Source organism: Eutrigla gurnardus (genome assembly GCF_963514095.1).
Source record: "Eutrigla gurnardus genome assembly, chromosome: 8".
Taxonomy (NCBI): domain Eukaryota; kingdom Metazoa; phylum Chordata; class Actinopteri; order Perciformes; family Triglidae; genus Eutrigla; species Eutrigla gurnardus.
The window spans coordinates 13,328,222-13,348,304 of NC_139922.1; the positions used below are offsets into that span (position 1 = coordinate 13,328,222).

At 45.8% G+C, this 20,083-nt stretch overlaps 1 protein-coding gene across 3 annotated transcripts in view; it reads right to left on the reverse strand.

Moving 5' to 3' along the window:
* Positions 1 to 20,083, reverse strand: part of znf385a (zinc finger protein 385A) — a 57,659-nt gene that overhangs the window by 15,924 nt on the left and 21,652 nt on the right. For 2 of the 3 annotated variants that reach the window (XM_084016288.1, XM_084016289.1), the window contains exons 2-3: positions 10,206 to 10,354; positions 4,554 to 4,664 (exon numbers count right to left, since the gene is read on the reverse strand). In XM_084016288.1, coding sequence (XP_083872414.1) covers positions 4,554 to 4,664; positions 10,206 to 10,354 — 260 coding nt within the window. Of the gene's footprint in view, positions 1 to 4,553; positions 4,665 to 7,094; positions 7,448 to 10,205; positions 10,355 to 20,083 lie in introns of those variants that run through there. The other variant, XM_084016290.1, reaches the window with a different exon arrangement.

Below are 20,083 nucleotides of genomic sequence, written 5' to 3' on the forward strand. Positions count from 1 at the left end.
GCGCAATTTTTAACGGCTTTTATTAAAGTAGTACAGTAATTTGCGACTTGACACAATGTTTCAACATGAATGGCAGTGAATGGCAGTTAAAAGAGGTAGTCTGAGCTTTACTAAAGTAAAGACTGCAGACACTGACCCACAAAACGTGTGGGGAAATCTCTGCTGATGGAGATAAGTCAGAATCAGACTGGTAGGCTACAGCCCTTGAAAGTACACATTATCAGTGTGAGGCTGGCATATATGGGCACCTGGTACAACATAATGATATGCAATGACCATTTTCTGCTGCTCACTGAACAGGGTGAGGCTCTTGTAGAGTCCCAGCTAACTTATAGTATAAATGCTTCCAGGCAGCTAAGACCATGTATGTTATATATCAGATGAAATGTGATAAGGACTCTGAGTCTGGAGGTTTCAGGGACTGGAGATCATCCTGCATTCCAGCAACAACAACAACAAAACATGGTGCAGAGATCTGTAACAGAAGCTAGTTCGGCTAATCTCCTGATGAAAGCTAGCTACTAGCTAATGTGTTTGTTCAGAGAGTAAATAACAGTGGCAACTCATTCATCAGGAGACTCCCGCTTGTCTGCCTCTGCCTCTAGTATGTTCGTGTGTCTGCACAGTGGTATGTGTGTCTGGGCCAACATGGAGGATGAGATGCAGGGTTGCTATACTGAGCTGCCAGCGGTCTAGCTTCACAGTACGACGACACACACACACACACACACACATGCAAACAGGTGGGCAGGGGGTATTCATGTAACCCCATTTTCCATCTGTTCGCCCGTTCTTTATCTCCCCTCTATCATGGTTTAAGAGGCCCCCAATTAAGAGCACAAATAGGCTCCTTACTGACACAGATATATTTATATTAGTGCAGCACTTGAGTCTGATAGCTCCCTGCTGTCTCCGCAAGCAGTCCTTTCTGAGCAGATGTGTCATGTCATGTGTTTTTGCTGGCCAAATAATCTTCGTGTCGAGGGACCGATGATGAAGATGATTATTAAGTGGCTGGATTACGGTTAGTTGCCAGAGAGAGACATGGTCTTGAAGAGGGGCAGACAGCTGCTATAGGTGCTGAAAGGCTTGGAGAATTTAGGACATCACACCGACTACAGGCTCGGGAATGAGGATACACAGGCAGGGGGCAGGGGGTGATGGGTAATGCTCATAAGCCCAGTTGTGCATGTTTGCTGTATGTGTGCGCCTGATGGCATCTGGGACATGAGTTGGCATGGTAAACACTGGGCAGTGGCTGTAGCGATTTTGAAGATCACATGTTTCTTGTAAATCATGATGACAAACTGGTCTCTAGTTATAGCAGACTCTCTGTAACTGTATCCTGTCAAAGGGGTCTTAAGGAGCTGCTTTAGCCAAGCCTGCAGATCAAGGCAGAGAGAGCTGTGGGTGCGAAGGGTGGGTGGGTGGGTGGGTTTGGAAGGCTGCTGAAATCGTAGTGACCTCTCAGATGAAAGCAGGAATGAGGGGAGATAGACGGGTATATGATGGTGCACAGCAAAGCCGCCACTGAGGCTCTCTTAACCTCTACGACCAAGCCAAGGCGATAAATTGCCAGGCAGCTGAGTATCTGTGTGAGATCCTGGACGAAGGGAAAGAGAATGATGGGGAAACGAAGGAGATATGGTAGAAAGCCAGAGAACTACAAGACAAGGAAATTGATGTAAATACTTGGACTGAGAGTTGGAATCATAAAAGAGCAAAAAAAGATGAGGAGAAGAGAGGAAAAGCTGTACCACAGCCGGCGATGCCTGTATTTCATTATGCGGAGGGTTCAAACTGAACAAGTGTTTTCCAGCATGACTATCATTCCGAGGAGATATTACAGCATAGCTACAGCTGCAGCTCCAGAGGAGACGAAGAGGCAGGGGTAAGGGAGAGGAAGTTAAAAGTGAGAGAAAATGACTGGGACAATAAACAAGTAGAAAACTGAGTGGGGGTGGGAGAGCTGTATCTCAGCCTACAGCCTTGCTGCAGCAGCTGTGACGTTGGTCAATGCAGCGTGAAGGAGCCTATGATGTCACTAATGCAGCACGCCACCAAGGTTATTATAAACCACCATTTAACACCTCACACCACCACACGGTGCAGGGAACAGTGGGGCATCAGCCCTCCCCCCGATCCTTCACTCCTCCCCTCTCCTTCTCCTCCAAGTCTCCTCTCGCCCAGTTTCCCAAGATGCACTGGGGCTGTCAGATCCAGACACTTAGCCATGCCCTTGACGAATGCATCTTATAATAACTAGTGGCAGGCAATTTTAGGAATTTCCACACTGTAAATAATGTAGCATGGGATAGAGAGACAGAGAGAAAGAGGGGAGGGGATGTTGCTGAGAGAGAGACAAGCAGGGAAAGAAAGAGGCACAGAGAGAAAGACCAAATGGGGACGCATGGATGATGGCAAAATGATGCGTGAAATGAGGGGAGCACGGGGCGCGAGCAGGAAGGTAGAAGTGGATCCTTTGAAGACAGATGCATACAAAGCCCCCCATCACTTTCTTTGACCTAACAACCCAATCAACACACAGATGGCAGATGAAAACTGAGAAATGTCAACATCAAGGACAAAATAATCGTTCTATCCCAAGACAGAGCCCCGGACTAGAAAAATGAGGTTAGCAATGCAGCGCAGGATTCTTCAGAGGGTTTTGTGCTTATTTTCACCCATTGAATATTCATCCTGACTTGACATTATGTATAAGAGAACAGTGTGGGTGTGGAGTCTATGGCGATATAAAGGGCAGGTTTTCTCCAGACGAGCTTAGTAGGACAGCACAGATTACACACAGCCTGCTGCAAGCTTGACATTGCTGATATACTGCAGTGTGCATTTTTTTCTCTTGTGTACTGTGGAAGGGAAAGTGACAATGACAGCAGGGAGGTGGTGTAAACCTGCATATCATAATCCCGAGGATTCATGTGTGATGTGTATGTATTTATCAGTCAGGAGCCAGAAGAAAAGCCAAGGCTGCAGGTATCACCTACTGTGACCTTGGGGTGATCAAATTCTCAGAAACCTAAAATATCCTCTCACATTTATTATTCCTTCTTTATTTTAATTTTAGATTTAGAAAATCCTAGTGTTTATGCTTTATTCTATCTTATAGCAACTGAAAACTACTATTATTTTGTTGCCCTTCTGGCCAGTAGGTCACTCTTGAAACTGAAAAAATTAAATACATACCTAGAGTAAGTTGCCCAATGATTCATAGCCTTAGTGGCATTTAGGATACGTCCATATTATCTGTCCATCAGACATGTATTAGACCACTTAGCTGTGGGGCTGATTTTATTATAAAAAAACAAACAAACACCAGTCTAACGCTTTCCCGTGCCTATAAAGATATACAGCACAGAAAGCTGCAAAGATTAAACTCAAGATTACAGCCCTGCAGCTCCCTGACCACATGAAAACCATAATTGTAGACCTGAGGAGTATATATAGCCCCGGTCCACTCCTTAATGTTAGATGTACGCCCTTGCCCTGATGTCTACACCACTGAATACAGAGCATCACAGCCAAATTATACACTGCACACATGACATTTGGCACCGGTGTTGTCATACATCGCTCCTATGGACGTGTTGTCCACAGCTAGAAGAAAAGCCTGGGAATCATCCCTACACATGAAATACTTCCATTATGATTTTGGTATTCTTTAATTTGTCATCTAGGCAAGTTGCCCATGGGTACAACACACCATTAAACTCCCATTATGAGTTTATATATAAACTACACCATGTGGACAAACAGATGAAACTGCTGTAAAATCTAATTGATAGAATTACACAAAAAAGGAGTATTCTTACTTCATGGCAATGATGAAATTAACTTCCACACGTTGAAGATTTTAATCAAGCTTTGTCAGCGTTGATGGGCGAGAGAAAATCTCTTTTTAGAACGCAGGGGAAAAATCGTATTTCTCCCCCTTGGCTTGTGCAGCTGCTCCTTTTGGTTTTCATGCTGCAGTGATTGTTGCTGCTAACTCCACAACGTCTTGAAACAAAATAAATTCCAATCCTGGTAGTAACTGCCAAAACACAGCCCAAACAAATGTGCAACATATTCTGAGTCAACACCTCTCGCGGGAGAGAAAACAGGATAGAAATCCTTCCAACACACTTCTAATGAAAAACTGAACGAGGTGAGAGTTGTATGTGTACAAACAGCAAGATGCAGCATATTAAAAGCCACATGTTTGAAAGAACTGCAGTAAAAGTGCCCTATTTTATGCCCTTACAGTAGACTAAACATGATAAAGTATCCTCTAGGGTACCCTTCCAGTTGACAACACATGATGAACTGCCCTCTTGGATGACCCAACAGTAGATAAAACATAATAAAATGCCCTGCGGGATGCCCATCTAGTGGGGAAAACGAGACAGATTGCATTAATGGGTGCCCTTAAACGGGGAGAATGTGATGCAGTGCCACATGTGCTGCCCCACATGCTAGATAAATGTTTTTGCCCCTGCCCCTTAGACAGCCTGAGACTGCCACTGTTGTGTTGGGTTGGTTTTATGTTTCTGTACCTCTGAGTTGAAGCGGATCTGGCAGACGTTGCAGGAGATGACCGGCCGCTTGGTCTTGACCAGTGGAACTCCAAAGGTGTGGTTGATCACAGCCTTCTGCACCGGATCCATCTGACAGAGAAAATGACAGGGGAAGAGACAGAGTGAGGAATCTGTGAGCTATAATTCATATTTCGTTACTACAGATCGGTGCTCCAGACATCTTGGTGCTACATGTTGATTCCAGCAGAGGCATTTCTGTTCTCAAAGAGACGTGATCCAGAAGTCTAACTGACCTTGTGCGTGGTTGGACAAAGTGTGTGTTTTTCGCGCCAATCCCATGTTTGCTGGATGTCGGTGTTTATGTTCAGCAAACAGTGGTACAACAGTGTTGACAACATGTTGCTACAACTGAGACATCTGTTGCATCCTCCCTGAGCTCAGGCCTCTGATCCGGACCAGGTTGTAGTTTCACGCTGTGTCTGTGTCAATTGTTTCAGCTGGGATGTCCATCATGTACACGGCGTTAAGCACCTCGTATGAATTTAATTTACTTACTTTAGGAGCTCTCCAACACGGCGGTGGATAAGCCTCCCCCTTAGACTAAGACCCTGCCCATTCTGATCTAAAAGAGCTCCAATCCAATTATTTGTCTTTGTTTGAAGCTGCATTTATCTGCTGATCATCGGTAATTGACCTTAGCATTAGTCTGGAGTCAATGGGTAGTGTGTATTTTCACTCCCAGACAACTGTCTGGCACTATGTCTACAGCCAAAGCAGGCAAAATATGAAGGCCAGTGTGGCACTGTAAGCGTACGCAAAAGGAATGAACAGAAACAGAAGTCCCGGCCCGAGGAACAACATGGATATGATGCTGTGTGTTTGAAGAGTCAATGTTCCAGATAGTCCTCCAAGCCCGATGCAAGCCTGTTGGTTCGGGGAGGCAGACGGACTGTAAATGACTCAATTTGGCTCAATTCCTACGTTTAATTTGGCTAATCACCCAACTTTCCCTTAAGCTATCTTGCACCCGGACTCACAGGCGAATCCAAAACAAAAAGAGCTAAAGACCCGAGGACAAAAGAGCGGCTAAAATGAATATTCTCATAACTCAAGCACTAACAATTAAAATATCTGCACAGTGTGTGTTACTCGGCAACTCCAAGGAGACGGAGTAAACAGAGAGAGAGAGAGAGAAATGGGGAGCAGGCCCGAGACATTTGGGTGACAGAATGGTACAGAAACACACCATCTGGAGGAGTGAGAGAGGGAGAGAGACAGAGACAGAGAGAGAGAGAGTGGGAGAGGAAGTTGGATTTTGATGAATAGAGTAAGAGAGGGAGAAAGTGGAAAGAGCCCAGAAAGAGTGAGAAAGAGAGAGAGGGGCCCAGGCCGGACATCCTCACATCGCACATTCTTATCTCATTTGGCTCTCTTTCCCATACTCCACCTTTCATGACTCTCTATTTCTCTACTCAGAAAGGCAGGATATTGATTGATGACAAATGGACAAACACTACCTGAGAAACTGCATGAGTACCTGACAACCGACTTTGCAATAGCCGGCCGAAGACAACACACAAATCAAGTCCGCTTTTTTGTCAAATCTTTTTGAACTCCTGCCACAAAGTCGCGTGTTCAATCATGTATGTCTGTGTCCACGCTGTGGCCCGTCGTCAAGTTTAACAAGGGCCCGGTTGGAGTAACTGTGCCCATGAATCAGAGGCTTCTCCCCAGCCAGCAGTACAGTACTCTGGGTGTGGGTCAGCAACGATCCATCCAGCCTGTTCAGCTGTTACTAACACTGCCCAGCTGCCAATACGCCTCTTTTGGATGGCAGCTCACACGGCCTCTTACACATTCTCAGTCCAAAACACGTCGTCATTAAATAAGAGCGGAATGTTGTGATTGTGATGTAACTGGAGAGGGATTTTTCCAAAACTCACTCAAGTCGCTTTTGACCAATGATTCTCTTTCGTCAGTAATATATTGTCATCTTCTTTAACTCAAGTGAACTGAGTGAACTGTGGAAACATTCGATCTGTTTGAATGTAGTGAAAGCTCCGAGAGATGTAAGTAAATCACACAGACCACTGACTTAAATTCCACTTTGTGGTCACATCAACAGCTCCGCAGGGCTTAGAGACAAAAACTCCCTAAAACCTTTTGTTTACACAGAGTTTCTCCTGTGTAGCAACAGCAGAAAGAGTAGCCAAGCATCTCCTGATGCACCTACATTCCCGGCATCCCCTAATTTTCTTCTCTTTATTTCCAGTCTTTAACTCTTGCTTTTTTTCTCTCTTAGTGCTTGATCAGTTCTCTGCAACAAAGTGTCTGGAAGGGTTGAATTCCAGTCCGGCTACGAGGAATGCAGTATTGTGTGACTCTCGGTGGGACCTCTCTGGCAGTCGCACGATGTCCGCTCTGCGCCAGATAAAAACAGCCTTTGAAGCTCTAAGTTGTACAGTACTTTTTGAGTCCTGCCCAGATTAAGTCACAGTTGGGAGAAGAAGGAAAAAAAACAACAACTGCAAAAAAAGCTCCAAGCATTGAGGTACTCACCTTCTTCTCCCCTGTGTCAGTGGAAGCTTGGAGCTGCATTGGTCCTCCTGTTTGTGTGCTGCCGGCTGAGGTGTGTGCTTGAGCCTCAGCATGTGGGAGATTGAGAGTGTGTGGTGCACCTTCCTCACTCATTCAGCTCCCCGGTTGGTTGTCAGTGCTGAATACCAACTAAGTCACTAAGAAAACAGGACTTCTACCTGTGATGCATTGCTGACTACGGTTTCTTTGCTCCCCCCCTTTTGGCACACTCTCTGCTTCTCTTTAAAATGCTAAAAGAGAAGAAGTAAGTGTCTGGTGTAAGGATTTGTTCAAATCTCTGCCTTACTCTCTTTTTTCACTGACACATCAACCAACAAGTACTTGTGCCCTTTGTTCAGCCTCCCTCTCTCCTCTCAGCTTCTCTGTCTCTTGCTGCCTCACAGTTCCCTGTAGTGCATTTCCCTCAGACTGTTTTCCAGTTTTCTCCTCCCCTTCTTGCTCCCTCTCTCTCTCTCTCTCTCTCTCTCCCCCCCCCCCCCCCCCCCCCCCTTCTTCATGCATACTCGCTCTGTCCAGATGCAGCCAAGAATGTGTGTCCCACTCTCCTCCTTGACTCTCCCCCTCTTCCCCAAGTTCACACCATATACCAAATATCATCATCATCAGCCTCTGGAGCTTTAGTCCACCCCAGTAACGCCCAACAAAACCACATATGACGACACACACACACACACACACACACACACACACACACACACACACCGTACTCTTCTTCCCTGGTTTCTTGTTACAGTCCTTTGAAGACATATTCATGCCTTGCAGCCAGACACCATTGCACATACGATCTGATAAAGCCTGAAAGCACCCTCTACTTTTTTGATTAGTCTGAAACCTGCAGAGGCTACAGGTGGGATGAAAAGCCAGTCGATTAATTTAAGGGGGGGCAGCAGTGCTGGAATAAGACTACAGAATAAGAGTGAGAAAGGAGATAAAAGGGGCTCGGACAGCAGGTGAAGATTCAACAAGTCTGCACACGGCTCGGCATGACTGGACACCTTCATTGGAAATTCCTGACTTTGCAGCGTGAGCAAGCACCACATCGGGGCATGCATCTTGGCACAGAGGAGCGTGAGCGTGCGTCTCTATCAGGACCATCTGCTGCAGATAAATAATTCAGCCTCGTCACTGTCTTGAGGCACATCGGGCGAGACAGGCAGGTAGAGGACAAATCGCATTAGAGGACCATTAAAGCTATATTGCTCTAGGACAAGCCATTGGTTTGCTATGAGGCTAATAACCCTCAATGTGAGTCTCATTAAGACTGTACAAACTCAGCACGGATCAACTTAATAAGAGGGAATGACAGAATAACTGGCCGCTATCTTTGTGCCGAGACAGATTTCAGTGTTCTCGCTGCTTTAATGCTGTGTCTTCCTTGAAATCGTTTGCATATTTAAACATTTTCCCAGTGTGTTGGTGCAGGAGGCATCTAAGACACTGGAATTGTTCAGTTTTTTTGTGAAATGATTCTCGTTCGCCCTCCATACAGTTACACAAAAGAGATAAGATCCGAGCAGAGTCATGCTCTGATTGTATAAACATTCTTGTGCCTAAAAGCCCGACGCCATAAAATATTGTCAGCGATGTAAACAGGGCTGCAAACGCTTCAGAACGTATTACTGTATTACTCTAGGTCTTCCTAAACCAAAAAAAGCATCAAGGAAGAGCCCTCATTAGCAGCAGCCGAAGCTGTGTCTGTGTTTTTTGCAGTTTTACGGGGAAGATGCATTCAAAAAGATGCATTCTATACACGCCGTGGATAAAACAACTCATAATGTGCACCGTGCTTAGGGCATCACATGCTCTTTTCCAAAGGCCTTTCAGCCAAATATCAACTGTACTATCAGGGTCATTTCTCCATTGTTTTCAATGCAATGCAGTAAAAGCGTGAAAGTACTGCTCGTGTGTGTGCCAATGTGCAGTGGCTCTATAAGGTCAGCCTGTCCTCCAAGCCTCTCCTAGGGCCCCATCTCCTGGCCACAGCCCTGTAAAGCACCACTCACCAGCTCGCAGTCGTCAGCAGCAACAGCTATTTAACATTCACAGCGTCCCCGTGGACCTTCAGACGCAGTTAACGTTCTGAAGAGGAGGACGGGGGGAGCAGAGGATGTTACAGAATGAGGGAGAGAGAGAGAGAGAGCACTTCAGAGGGAGTCTTTGAGAGGCGGCGGAAAAAAAAGAATGAAGAAAGAGCAAGCCAGAGTGATTTCAGTGCTAGCGGATGCAAGTGTGGAAACTGAGTGCCTGCGTAGTTTCAGTATCTCTATTAATCCGTGTCTGCTGTGTGCACTGCAGTTTTAAGATCAGTGAGAGTTCTTCCACTTATGTCACGGCCCGTTGAGGGCTATTCAAATGTGTTTAACAGCGTCTGGACTCCTGTTACGATCCCTGTAGCGGTCCAAGCACGTGCCAGATATTTCCAATTAGCCACAGTGACAGTGGATTGCTACGTCGCAGCCAAATGTACCAGGCTGACGTATGCAGTAAAAAAAAAAAAAGACTGTTGCAGACATGGTCCAAGAATAGCATTGCCCCACATACAGGATACAAAGTTTACCGATTTTACATTTTGCTGACAAGAAAGGTGTTGGCGCTCCCTAATGGAGTCTAGAGCGATAGACGGCACATTATGCTGAGTTGGTGAAATGCTAAGTGTCTCTCTACGGCCTAATCTAAATGATAAGATGTTAGTCGGGCCCCGCGGATACAGGAAGATCCCTCTCCGTTGAAATAAATACCACATCAAACAGACTGTGGGGTTTGAAGAACACAGCTATAAGGATGGCCTTCAAATTGCTCTTTCATTCTGTGCTTTGAACTGAGGAATGGGACAGGCGGCGTTTACATGATATAATTCAGTCGTAGGATTACCCTGCTTCCCTTGATGGGACATACAGTGGAACCTCCCAATTTTTGAGCATTATTAAAACATGCACATAAATAAAACATCACCATGTCCTGCATGCATAGTTTCCCAGATGTTGTGACCCTCTTGTGGACTTCCAAATTGCACTTGGAGAGTTAAAAGTCTGCAGTACATCTGCGTTTATTTCTGTCAGCATCAACTCTCACCGTATTGAAGTTGTGGAAGAGGCTCATGTTGTGTGGAGGGGCCGTCTCCATGGGGAATTGCAGGAAGGGCTTCATGTCCAGGTGGGGTTGGAGCATTGTGGGGGTCCGCAAGAACGCCGGCACCGCCGCCCCGGCCCGGTTTATGCCTCCTGCACACAGACAAAACACATGGTAGATAAATATACATGCCCGATTCTTACAACTTATGCATGGAAATAGAATAAAAACATGCTGTTCGTGCATGTGTGTGTCACAGACAATAAACGTCGTTGGTAATCCACTTGAAGCATAAAATAGAAACGGAGAGACGGAGAGAATGAAATGAATGGTGTTGCTTATTACAGCTTTCGTGATGTTTCCCGGAATCTGAATCCGAGTTCCAAAAAAGCACAATGAGCCATAATTGCGCTGCGATGCAATTATTCCTCTGCATACAGAGCAACGCGACGTGGCGCCCCGGTGGAACACGTTATCACTAAACCGACAGGAAAAAGCAGGACGTTTGATTGATGGCTGTGGAAATGTGTTTTTCCTGACAAGCTGACAAGACTGAATCGCCAAAGTGCAACGGCACACCTGTGCACGAACGCTGTGATACTGAGGGGTTTCTGGGCTTTCGCATCAAACGAAAGCATTTCACTCCACTGAAACATTCACCATCAAATGAAGCAGGGATGCCACTGTGAAAGACAAGAAGAGAGGCTGTGATGGTTTTCTCTCATCCACCTGCCTGCCAGGCTTCTCCTCTCCTCTCAGACATCTGCAGGCTGGCGATAATGACTTTCATCTCAACGTGTGTTGGTTTAAGTCACCCTGATTCGCACACAAGAGTCGGATCACTTGGTTCTGCCCAATAATGGACTGAATGAATCGTGGACTCTTTGATTCCTCCGCTCATGTCTGACACATGCTCTCTGGCTTTGACTGCTTCCAGCATGCTGTTTGAGCAGATTTCACAGGAGCTGAAAAGCACTGCGAGGATATCCTTCACACACACACACACACACACACACACACACACACACACACACACACACACACACACACACACACACACACACACACACACACACACACACACACACACACACACACACACACAAACAAACACTTGTGCCACATTGTAAATATTTAATTCTCCAATAAAAGCATGCAAGGTTGTCATAATGATACACGGCTCCCTATTCTCCTCATTGCTCCCGTCTGCCTTCTCTTCCTCTCCTCCTTATTCCCCCTTGTATCCTCTTTAACCTCTGTCAAGGATGATAGTGATGGGGCCCACACAGCAAAAACTCAGCCTCAGCAAGCTCTTAGATTAAGCCTCTTAATATCCGCAACTGGATTTCTGTGGCTTTCAAATTCCCCCCGAGACTTAAAGCTCGCTTTTTGGGATTGCTCTAAGCTACTCTCTCACTGCGTAACTTTCTGTCCCCGGCTCTGCTTCCTGCTGCAACTTGCTTCTGCCTGCTTCCACACTGTCACGTCGCAGCGTGTGCACTGTTTGACGCCTCTGCATTTTCATCAAGCCTTATTTCAACCGAATATGATCGGAGAAACAAATGTGGCTGCTGCATAGAGGAATATGGCGTTATAGCCGATATGCAATTTCCAAAGTTCGGATTAGAGAGAGAGAGAGAGAGATTGACTTTGTCAGACTGAGTGAAAGTGCTGTCTCAGCTGGAGCCCAGCTGAAGCCCAGCTGCCTTCTGCTGCGCATCTGTGGGCCTCGAGGTGGAGGGTACCGCATCATTACCTCTAGTTGACCATGTACGTTTCTCCAACAAACATACAAATGAATGCGCGTGTATGAATGCGTAAACCCATGCCCACACATGCAACTATTCTTACACTAAGAGAAACAAGTGTTTTTTTCCAGCTGGTGGAATGTGCTCGTCTCGTCATTGAAGGCCGACTCAGCACTCTTAAACCTTGTCAAACACAAAAAATGTCAGTGTGAATATGAGTTATGTGTCTTTTTGTTCCAAATCAGAACCTGGCACACTGCTCAGATGTTTCCAGTTTCATCAGTCATTTAGGCCGAGCTCCTCCTCGATGCTGTTTATTGTGATGAAGGACGATGGGAGGTCCTGGAGCTGCTCTCTCCTCCACCTCCACCTCCATGACTGATGAAGGTGGCTCCTCCTCTGGGGGCTGCACCGCTCACAACATGACTTATACACTGCTTCTTGACTGAAATTCATCGTGACACTATACCACATGTTGATACATGGCCTGCATTCGTGTGTGTGTGTGTGTGTGTGTGTGTGTGTGTGTGTGTGTGTGTGTGTGTGTTTGCTTGGAAGGAGTGACTGTTGAAGTTGCACAGTAGTTTTGTTTGCAGCTCCCCAGTGAGTCTGCACTTGAACATGAAGACTGTTACTGGCAGTGGGTCAGCCAGCCAGCCTCTGGCAGGCAGACAAACAGAGATTGGCTGACCGGGGAACAGAACGTGTCTCTGCAGCAGCAGGAGGAGCCCAGATCTGAGGAAGTGAATAGAGCTGAGGACGAGAGAGAGGGGGAGAGAGAGAGAGAGAGAGAGAGAGAGAGAGAGAGAGAGAGAGAGAGAGAGAGAGAGAGAGAGAGAGAGAGAGAGATCGTCGTCCTTGGGGTAAAGACACAATCTGTCCCATCAGGGACTGTGTGTGTGTGTGTGTGTGTGTGTGTGTGTCGGGATAAATCACAGTATGATTGCTCTCCTCTCCCAGTGTATAATTACCCCATTAATTTAAACCTCTCTTTGGGGACCTTCCTACAGCGTAAATCAAATAAATCGCTGCATGGAGCTGAAGTGTGACTGGGTGACCTGCTTTTGTCCATATGCGTGTTATACTGCCGCGTATGTGAATGTGTGAAAGTTTGTATGTGCTCTCATCACACTCTCTGCACACACACACACATATATATACACACAAGCAATTATCAATTATTATGACTAAGTGACAAAGTCGGCTAAGATATGAATGCAGTACTACATGCTATCCCTATAGCCATAACTTAGCCAAACAAGCTGCTATACAGTAGAGCAGCATTGATCCTAGAGGTGCTTGGCTACAAGATGAACAGCATAAGCCCCAAGGAGCTGTATCCCCAATGGAGAAGAAGGCTGGAGGGCAATGCAACACAGAGGAGTTATCCAGCTATCACAGCTACAGAAAGGTGCTAAAAAAGAACTACCGGTACCCTGGAAATGCACCAAACCGGAGACACTCTCTGTCTCTCTCTCTCTCTCTCTCTCTCTCTCTCTCTCTCTCTCTCTCTATATATATATATATATATATATATATATATATACACATACACACACAAACACACACACTGGCTCTTGGAACCTGATCTGTGTGAATGGCTGTATGAGACAGTGACAGACAGGCCAGTCTGGATGAGCTGAGGACTCGGACAGTGATTTGGATGTTGTTAAACCCTCTGACATGCCAGTAATCCTACCAGACTCACAGGGGCCATAATCAGAGCTCTTAAACAGCCTGAGGGACACCACCAGGGGGCTCGGTGCTGCAGCCAGTGGCTTACTTGAAGTGTGTGTGTGTGTGTGTGTGTGTGTGTGTGTGTGTATGTGTGTGTGTGTGTGTGTGTGTGCATGAGTTTTTAGGGTTCTATGTCTGTGAGAGCCATGTTGAGTTTGGACCTTGAAAAAGACACCTTGAACAGAGTAAACTCTGACAAAGGTGTCCTTCGGCGAGTTGTAATGGTCGGCGTGGGGATGCATATTAATAAGGGTTGTCCCAAGAATAGAAGTATTTATGCTTGTGTGTGAACAATCACTCGTCCTTACACAAAACATATTTTGTTCATTTATCTCTACCCATTTTTGTTACAATGTTTTTTGTAAATTTACTTTTTATAACTAAGGAGAGAGAGAGAGGGGGACAAAGAACAGAGAGAGAGAGATGAAACTGGTGCAGTATAGACAGTGTGTGGGGGGAAAGAAGGAGGGTTCATATTTGAGAGCAGGCAGAAGAGAGATCAAAGACGAGAGGGAGCGATTCTTCTATTTGGAATAATTCTCCAGCCTGCATGGTCCTGATAAATCTGCTATTGGCCACATCCCCGCCTCAACACACACACACACACACACACACACACACACACATACACACACACACACAAATCAATTCTCCCCAATCCTATCCTGTGTTTGGGTTTGAACAAATGGAGGGAAATAACGCATAAGTAGAGAGCACATAACAAAAGGAGGATCATAGCATTTTCGTTACTGTCTGTGTGTTCTGTGCGTTTCCCACCACATGCTATAATTGTGATGGACAGATGATAATGATACTTCATTAATGATAAAACAAATGCTTAGGAACTATTTCCAACTATTTCAAAGAGTCACCCAACATGAGCAGTCAATCAATATCTTTCAATCCACATGAAAAGCAATAAGCTGCTCTGAATATTAAAACAAATAGCATTTCATTAATACAATCTAAGGTTGTTATGCTTGTGCGGGATTGTGTTCACTTCAGTGAATATCCGACTCTGAGAAACCGAAGCCGCTGGAGGAACAATCCTATAAAAAAGTCACCATCGGGTGTTTTCCTTGTTTACGATGCGAGACAAAAAGCTGTTTCTAGAATCTAGGCTAAGAGAATCTTTTCATGTCTCAAGATTATCTAACAGTCTGTGTAGGTTTTGCCACACTGTGTTTCATCCTTCTTTCCCATGGGCACTGGGTGCATTCAGGAGAGAACAATGGAAGCAGGCTAGTTGGCAGAAGGCATGCTGGACGGCCACAGATGTGCCAGCGTTGTTGGCAGCAGAGGCAGGGGGAAGGAGGTGGTCACAGTCAGGCTGCCAACTTGCCTCACTGCCACGCCGTGAAGCAGGGCACCTTTTCTCCCACATGGCCCCCCGAGGGGGGAGGGTGACATCAGCAGCGCATACTCGGTTCGTAGTTAGTGCTGCTGATGTGTTTGATGTGGGAATAGAAAAGATAAGATTCAATACAGTAGATAATGCAGGACCAGACTGGGGCGAACATAATTAAATGACAACCAAGATGAATTATTTGTCATCTCCGAGTTGTGTGCCACGCAGCAGCTTTAGTGATTATCTGTGCAGCGTTCATAATTTACTTTATCGACCTAGAGTGTGCGCCGACATTGAGATTGAGATAACTGCCGGCTCTAAATCCTTAGAAAACCTGCCCTCGGCTTATGTACACATTATTGAGGGAACTCTGACACGGGGAGATAATTTAAAGAGACTGGGTATTCACTGGGACCTTCTTCAACATATCCCCCTTACATAAAACTATTCCTCTCTCCCTCTCTCTCTCTGTCGTACAGTAGAAACACCATTAATAACTCAGGGCAGAGATACAAAATGTGGCTTCCAGACTAATTCATAACCAGTGACCTCTATGACTAACTTGTTATTATTGCTGTGTTTGTGGTCAGACGAAGCTGTAGGACTTTCCTGTCCTGTCTGGTCTGCCTCTCTCTATCATTTGCTCCTTGTTCCCCTCATGATCAGCTCAGTGTGTATTCCCGGCTGGACACAGCTGGGCCCAGGTCTACACCAATAGCCAATTCATTTCAGCAGTGGAGGCAGCGCGGGTACATGGGACGAGGAGGCAGAGAATGAAAATTTGGCCATTTTCCCCCATTCAGTATTCCCTTCCAGTCTCGGGCACAGCAGGACTGTGTGCTTCCCTTTCACCCAACCACATGTGCAATCAATAGGATCACAGGCCTGAACCAAAAGGCACAAAGAAAAAAGGCACACACACACACACACACACATACACACACACACACCTCTAAGCACCCACTTTTACACCAAAGGATTATCCAGCTAGGCCCATGAAAGGCCACCTTCTGACTCACATGCCTTGATACCTGTGCCCATCAAGAAGCAGCTGACTCTGTTTAAAGTTTGCCTCGGCGCACACACACACACACACACACACACACACACACACACATACACACACACACACACACGCACACATTTTCTCACATTAGTTCAAAGCAGGCTGATGCCTCACCCGTCACCTGGAGATCCTGCAGCACAGAAGGCTGCGCAGGTCATTAGCCCTGAGTGTTTGTCTGCTGGCTCCATCCTGAGCTGCTTACCTTCATGAATGTCTCCCCTTCACAGGCAGCTGTGACAGCAGCAGCTTTCCATCACATAGGAATGAATTATGAAATCGCAGCCTCTGACTGGTAGTGATGTGCTTCATCAGAAAGCAGTTCAACAAGGCTCACAGTGCTGGGAATCACATGGGCACACATGCATGGAAAAAAGAAGAAGCAGATGTGACTCTAAGTGTCCAGCAGAGTGTGCTGCTGAGCCCCCTGTAAACTTCCAATTTCTTTTTTTTGGAGCAGGAATTTTTCTTTTATGAAATATAATAACCTCATGTTCCAATCAAAATGTATCGTCCCCATCGTTTCTGATCATGGGATGCTAATTCCTAGCTCCCTACAAAGGTTAATTCATGCATACAAGGTAGTTGGATGCAGATAAAGATCTGTTTGATTCGCTGCCCAGAACGGCTGGTGTTATGCTACGCTTTAATGGGAGGATCATGCAGGGGAAAGCTTGGAAAGCTGAAACTTGTTTGCTTGCCTCGAATGCCAGTTGGCTTCTCTGTTTGCATTCATGTTGCATGTAAGGTATGTGTGTGAGTGTATATCAGGTGTAAAAAAAGGTTGTGACAGCTTAGTTACTGTGAAATAATGCAGCGGACGCTGTTCAAGACTTCGGCACAGTGAGTATTAGTCGGAACATGTCTTGGTCCTAAATCCAAATACGCACTGCAGTGAAATTTATGAACACACACACACACACACACACACACACACACACACACACACACACACACACACACACAAAATGCAAATAAGCGTAGAGTGCTGTGAAATATGATGCATTTAAATGGCTTACAAATGAATACTGGCTTTGTTTCTGAAAGGTATTTCTGTGCAGCCTAACTGTGCAGACAATATGTTTGTGTCTATGTACATTTTTCTGAATCTGTGGGAGGGGTGTTAAATGTTGCCTTCTAATTGTAGGTATTTTACATTCTGCCTAACCTACCAATTTGGAGGACAGCAATTTCACTAATTTCATTGTAGTGTAAGATATATGTAAAGTACAGACCGCGGAGTGTGCGTCTGTGGTTGGGATTTTAAAATGGCAACAACAAGAAGGTCAAACAAGTTAAATGCAGCTCCCAATGAGTGATCAAAGCTTCCCAAAACTACGTCTCACACACAGAGTTTACATTTTTAAGTTGAAAGGACATCCAAATGTCAACCCCCCCCCCCCCCCCACACATTCCTTCACAACACACACACACACACACACACACACACACACACCAGAAACTCTATATTTTGTCCTTTGCAATCTGGTCAGAAAAACAATTATTCCAGACAGGTTTGAAGTGCAGTTTCTCTTCCAAAATGTCTGCATACCTTGAACAACACCAGAGAAGCACCAGCTCTTCCATAATTATTTCAAAAATACACACTCAAATGATCACTGCACATAGATAAGGCAGGGTAAACCGTCAGTCTCTCCCAAAAGGGAGCATTGTGCATAATGACAGAGAGGACCGGGTGGTAATGATACCCTAGTGAGATAATGTGACAGAGGTAGGCCCCAAAAAGCCCCCAAAATATCCTACCTTGATCTCTCCTAAGTAACTGAATCAAGTCTGGGAGGATTTAATTGCCAGTCTGTCTCCTTGCTAGACACCGAGAAGCTGACTCGGGATTCCAAACAAGATGGAGAGAAGAAAGACCGGAGCTAAGGGAGGATGCATGATGCAAAAGTAATTGGATGGAATGAGGGTGAAGACAGCCTGCCTCTGATACCCCTGCCTACCTGGCTTGTCAACCGTCAACTCCACAATACACAGAGTTCAGAATACAGGCCGAGGCCAACGCACGTGTACGAGCCACAGAAGCAGATGCACGGCCCTTTAATCCTTTGGATAAATCTCTTGCTGGCTCCTCATCCGGCAGCAACTGAACTTTTAGAGGCCGTTGGCTTTTGTTACTTGTGGGGTTATGGATTGTGTGTTGCAATACGAGCAATGCATACACGCTCACAGCATCTACGCACACAGGGCTGATCCCTTTGTGACCTACTGATTCATGCTGTAGATATGTGTTGCAGCGCCGCGATCAGCTTTGCAAATCCTATTACTCAGTAATTTTCCCTTTCTTTTTTACACTGGATCAGTATTATCTAGCCATCCAAGGGTAATAAAGGTGGGCCGTTAAATGATACAGCTCTACTCCCTCCCGCATGGCTGCCTGACAGTCCTGTCGACTCTGGTTCCACCTTAAATGAATGACAGCTCTGATAATGATGATACTTTTGGGAGAGTAGCTGTAAGTTGGGCATCCTGTTACAACTTGCACCAACCCATTCGGGTCGGGATTAATAGACTTAATGAAAATATGTCTGAATTGGCCTCAGTCTCATTACATTCCAACGTGATATCTAACTCTGCAGCACCTAGCCTGGTGGAACCATACCGTGTAATTAAGTTTGAACTATAACACAGGCACAAATGATTTTGCAGAGCAAGGCTCAGCAAGCATGCTGTGTGTGTGTGTGTGTGTGTGTGTGTGTGTGTGTGTGTGTGACGGAGAGTGTTTGTGCCGTTTTGAGGTCAGTAATGACAGACAAATAGCTGTCAGGGCTAATGGGAGGGGACAGCCAGGGATGAAGGGAACACAGAACAGCGCAGCTCCACACAGTCTAACTGTGGAGACAAGGCACACAGCGCTGCTACAGTGTTCACACAGAGAGGGTCACACGAAGAGCATGAAGCAAACACACAAATATGTGCAAACACACACCCCTGTGTGGTTACCCTTGTCGGGGCAAGTCTTTTTATTCCCTATTTTATGTAACCTTAATTGTCATGTAATAATTGACCCTTTAAGGAATACTCCACGGAAATCTCCGGATTTCTTGAGAATAATCACTGCCTGGAGGCTTGAAAGGCCGCTTTGAAATGTTTGTAGCTTTGTTTTTTTTCGCAGACGTCTGCAGCCATAGGAGTCAGGAAATTGGATTTCGGGGCTGAGTGGTATGAGAAGTTTCTATGGATATTTGGTAGTTTTTCTAACTCACTGTTGGCATACATCGTAACTGCTGTGAATCTAAGTTGCCACGCTCAGCAACGGAGTATTTATCATGTAAAGAAGCGGGGTTGGAGAGAGATGGGGAGGACATGGAGAAATGGCCCAGGGCCGCTGCAGTGAGGACTATGCCTCAGTACATGGGACGCCCACTCTACCGACTGAGCTAACCGGCGCCCCCTCTCTAGTATTTCTACACTGAGACAAAGTAAGCGCTGAGGTAAAACATACAAACAAATGAACGAAAAAAAAAAAAACTGTAGGCCTACAGCTAAACATTGTGTGGGCGATTCTATTACTAAATGTTTTGGTCTGCCTAGCAACTGGTGCTAGGCACTGTACTCTTAAACTGAATGACTGTATCACCCAACAGCTACTGTGAAAAGAAGACTCACCTCCATGTCACCCGTGTTCTTTTAAATTCCCTGCTGTCTTGTTCTCTTTCTCTCTCGGGTTTCTATCTTTTTATGTATTTTTCCTTTTTGTAATGAATGCTCCTTCCTTGGCCGAGGGCCAGTCAGGTGTGTAAGATGAGAGTTGTCCAGTGAAGATGTGTCTGAATGTCTCTGGCTGGAGGCAATGTTGGAGTCAGTGACGGATGGATTGTTGGAATGAGGAGAGCCCGAAAGAATCGCTTTGTTGTATCTGCTGAGAGACAGTGATCCACTGCAGTGGAGGGACATTGGACGCGTGACACCGGGGGAAAGAGGATGGGAAATGCTGTTAGGGTCTGTGTATCGGTGCACGGCA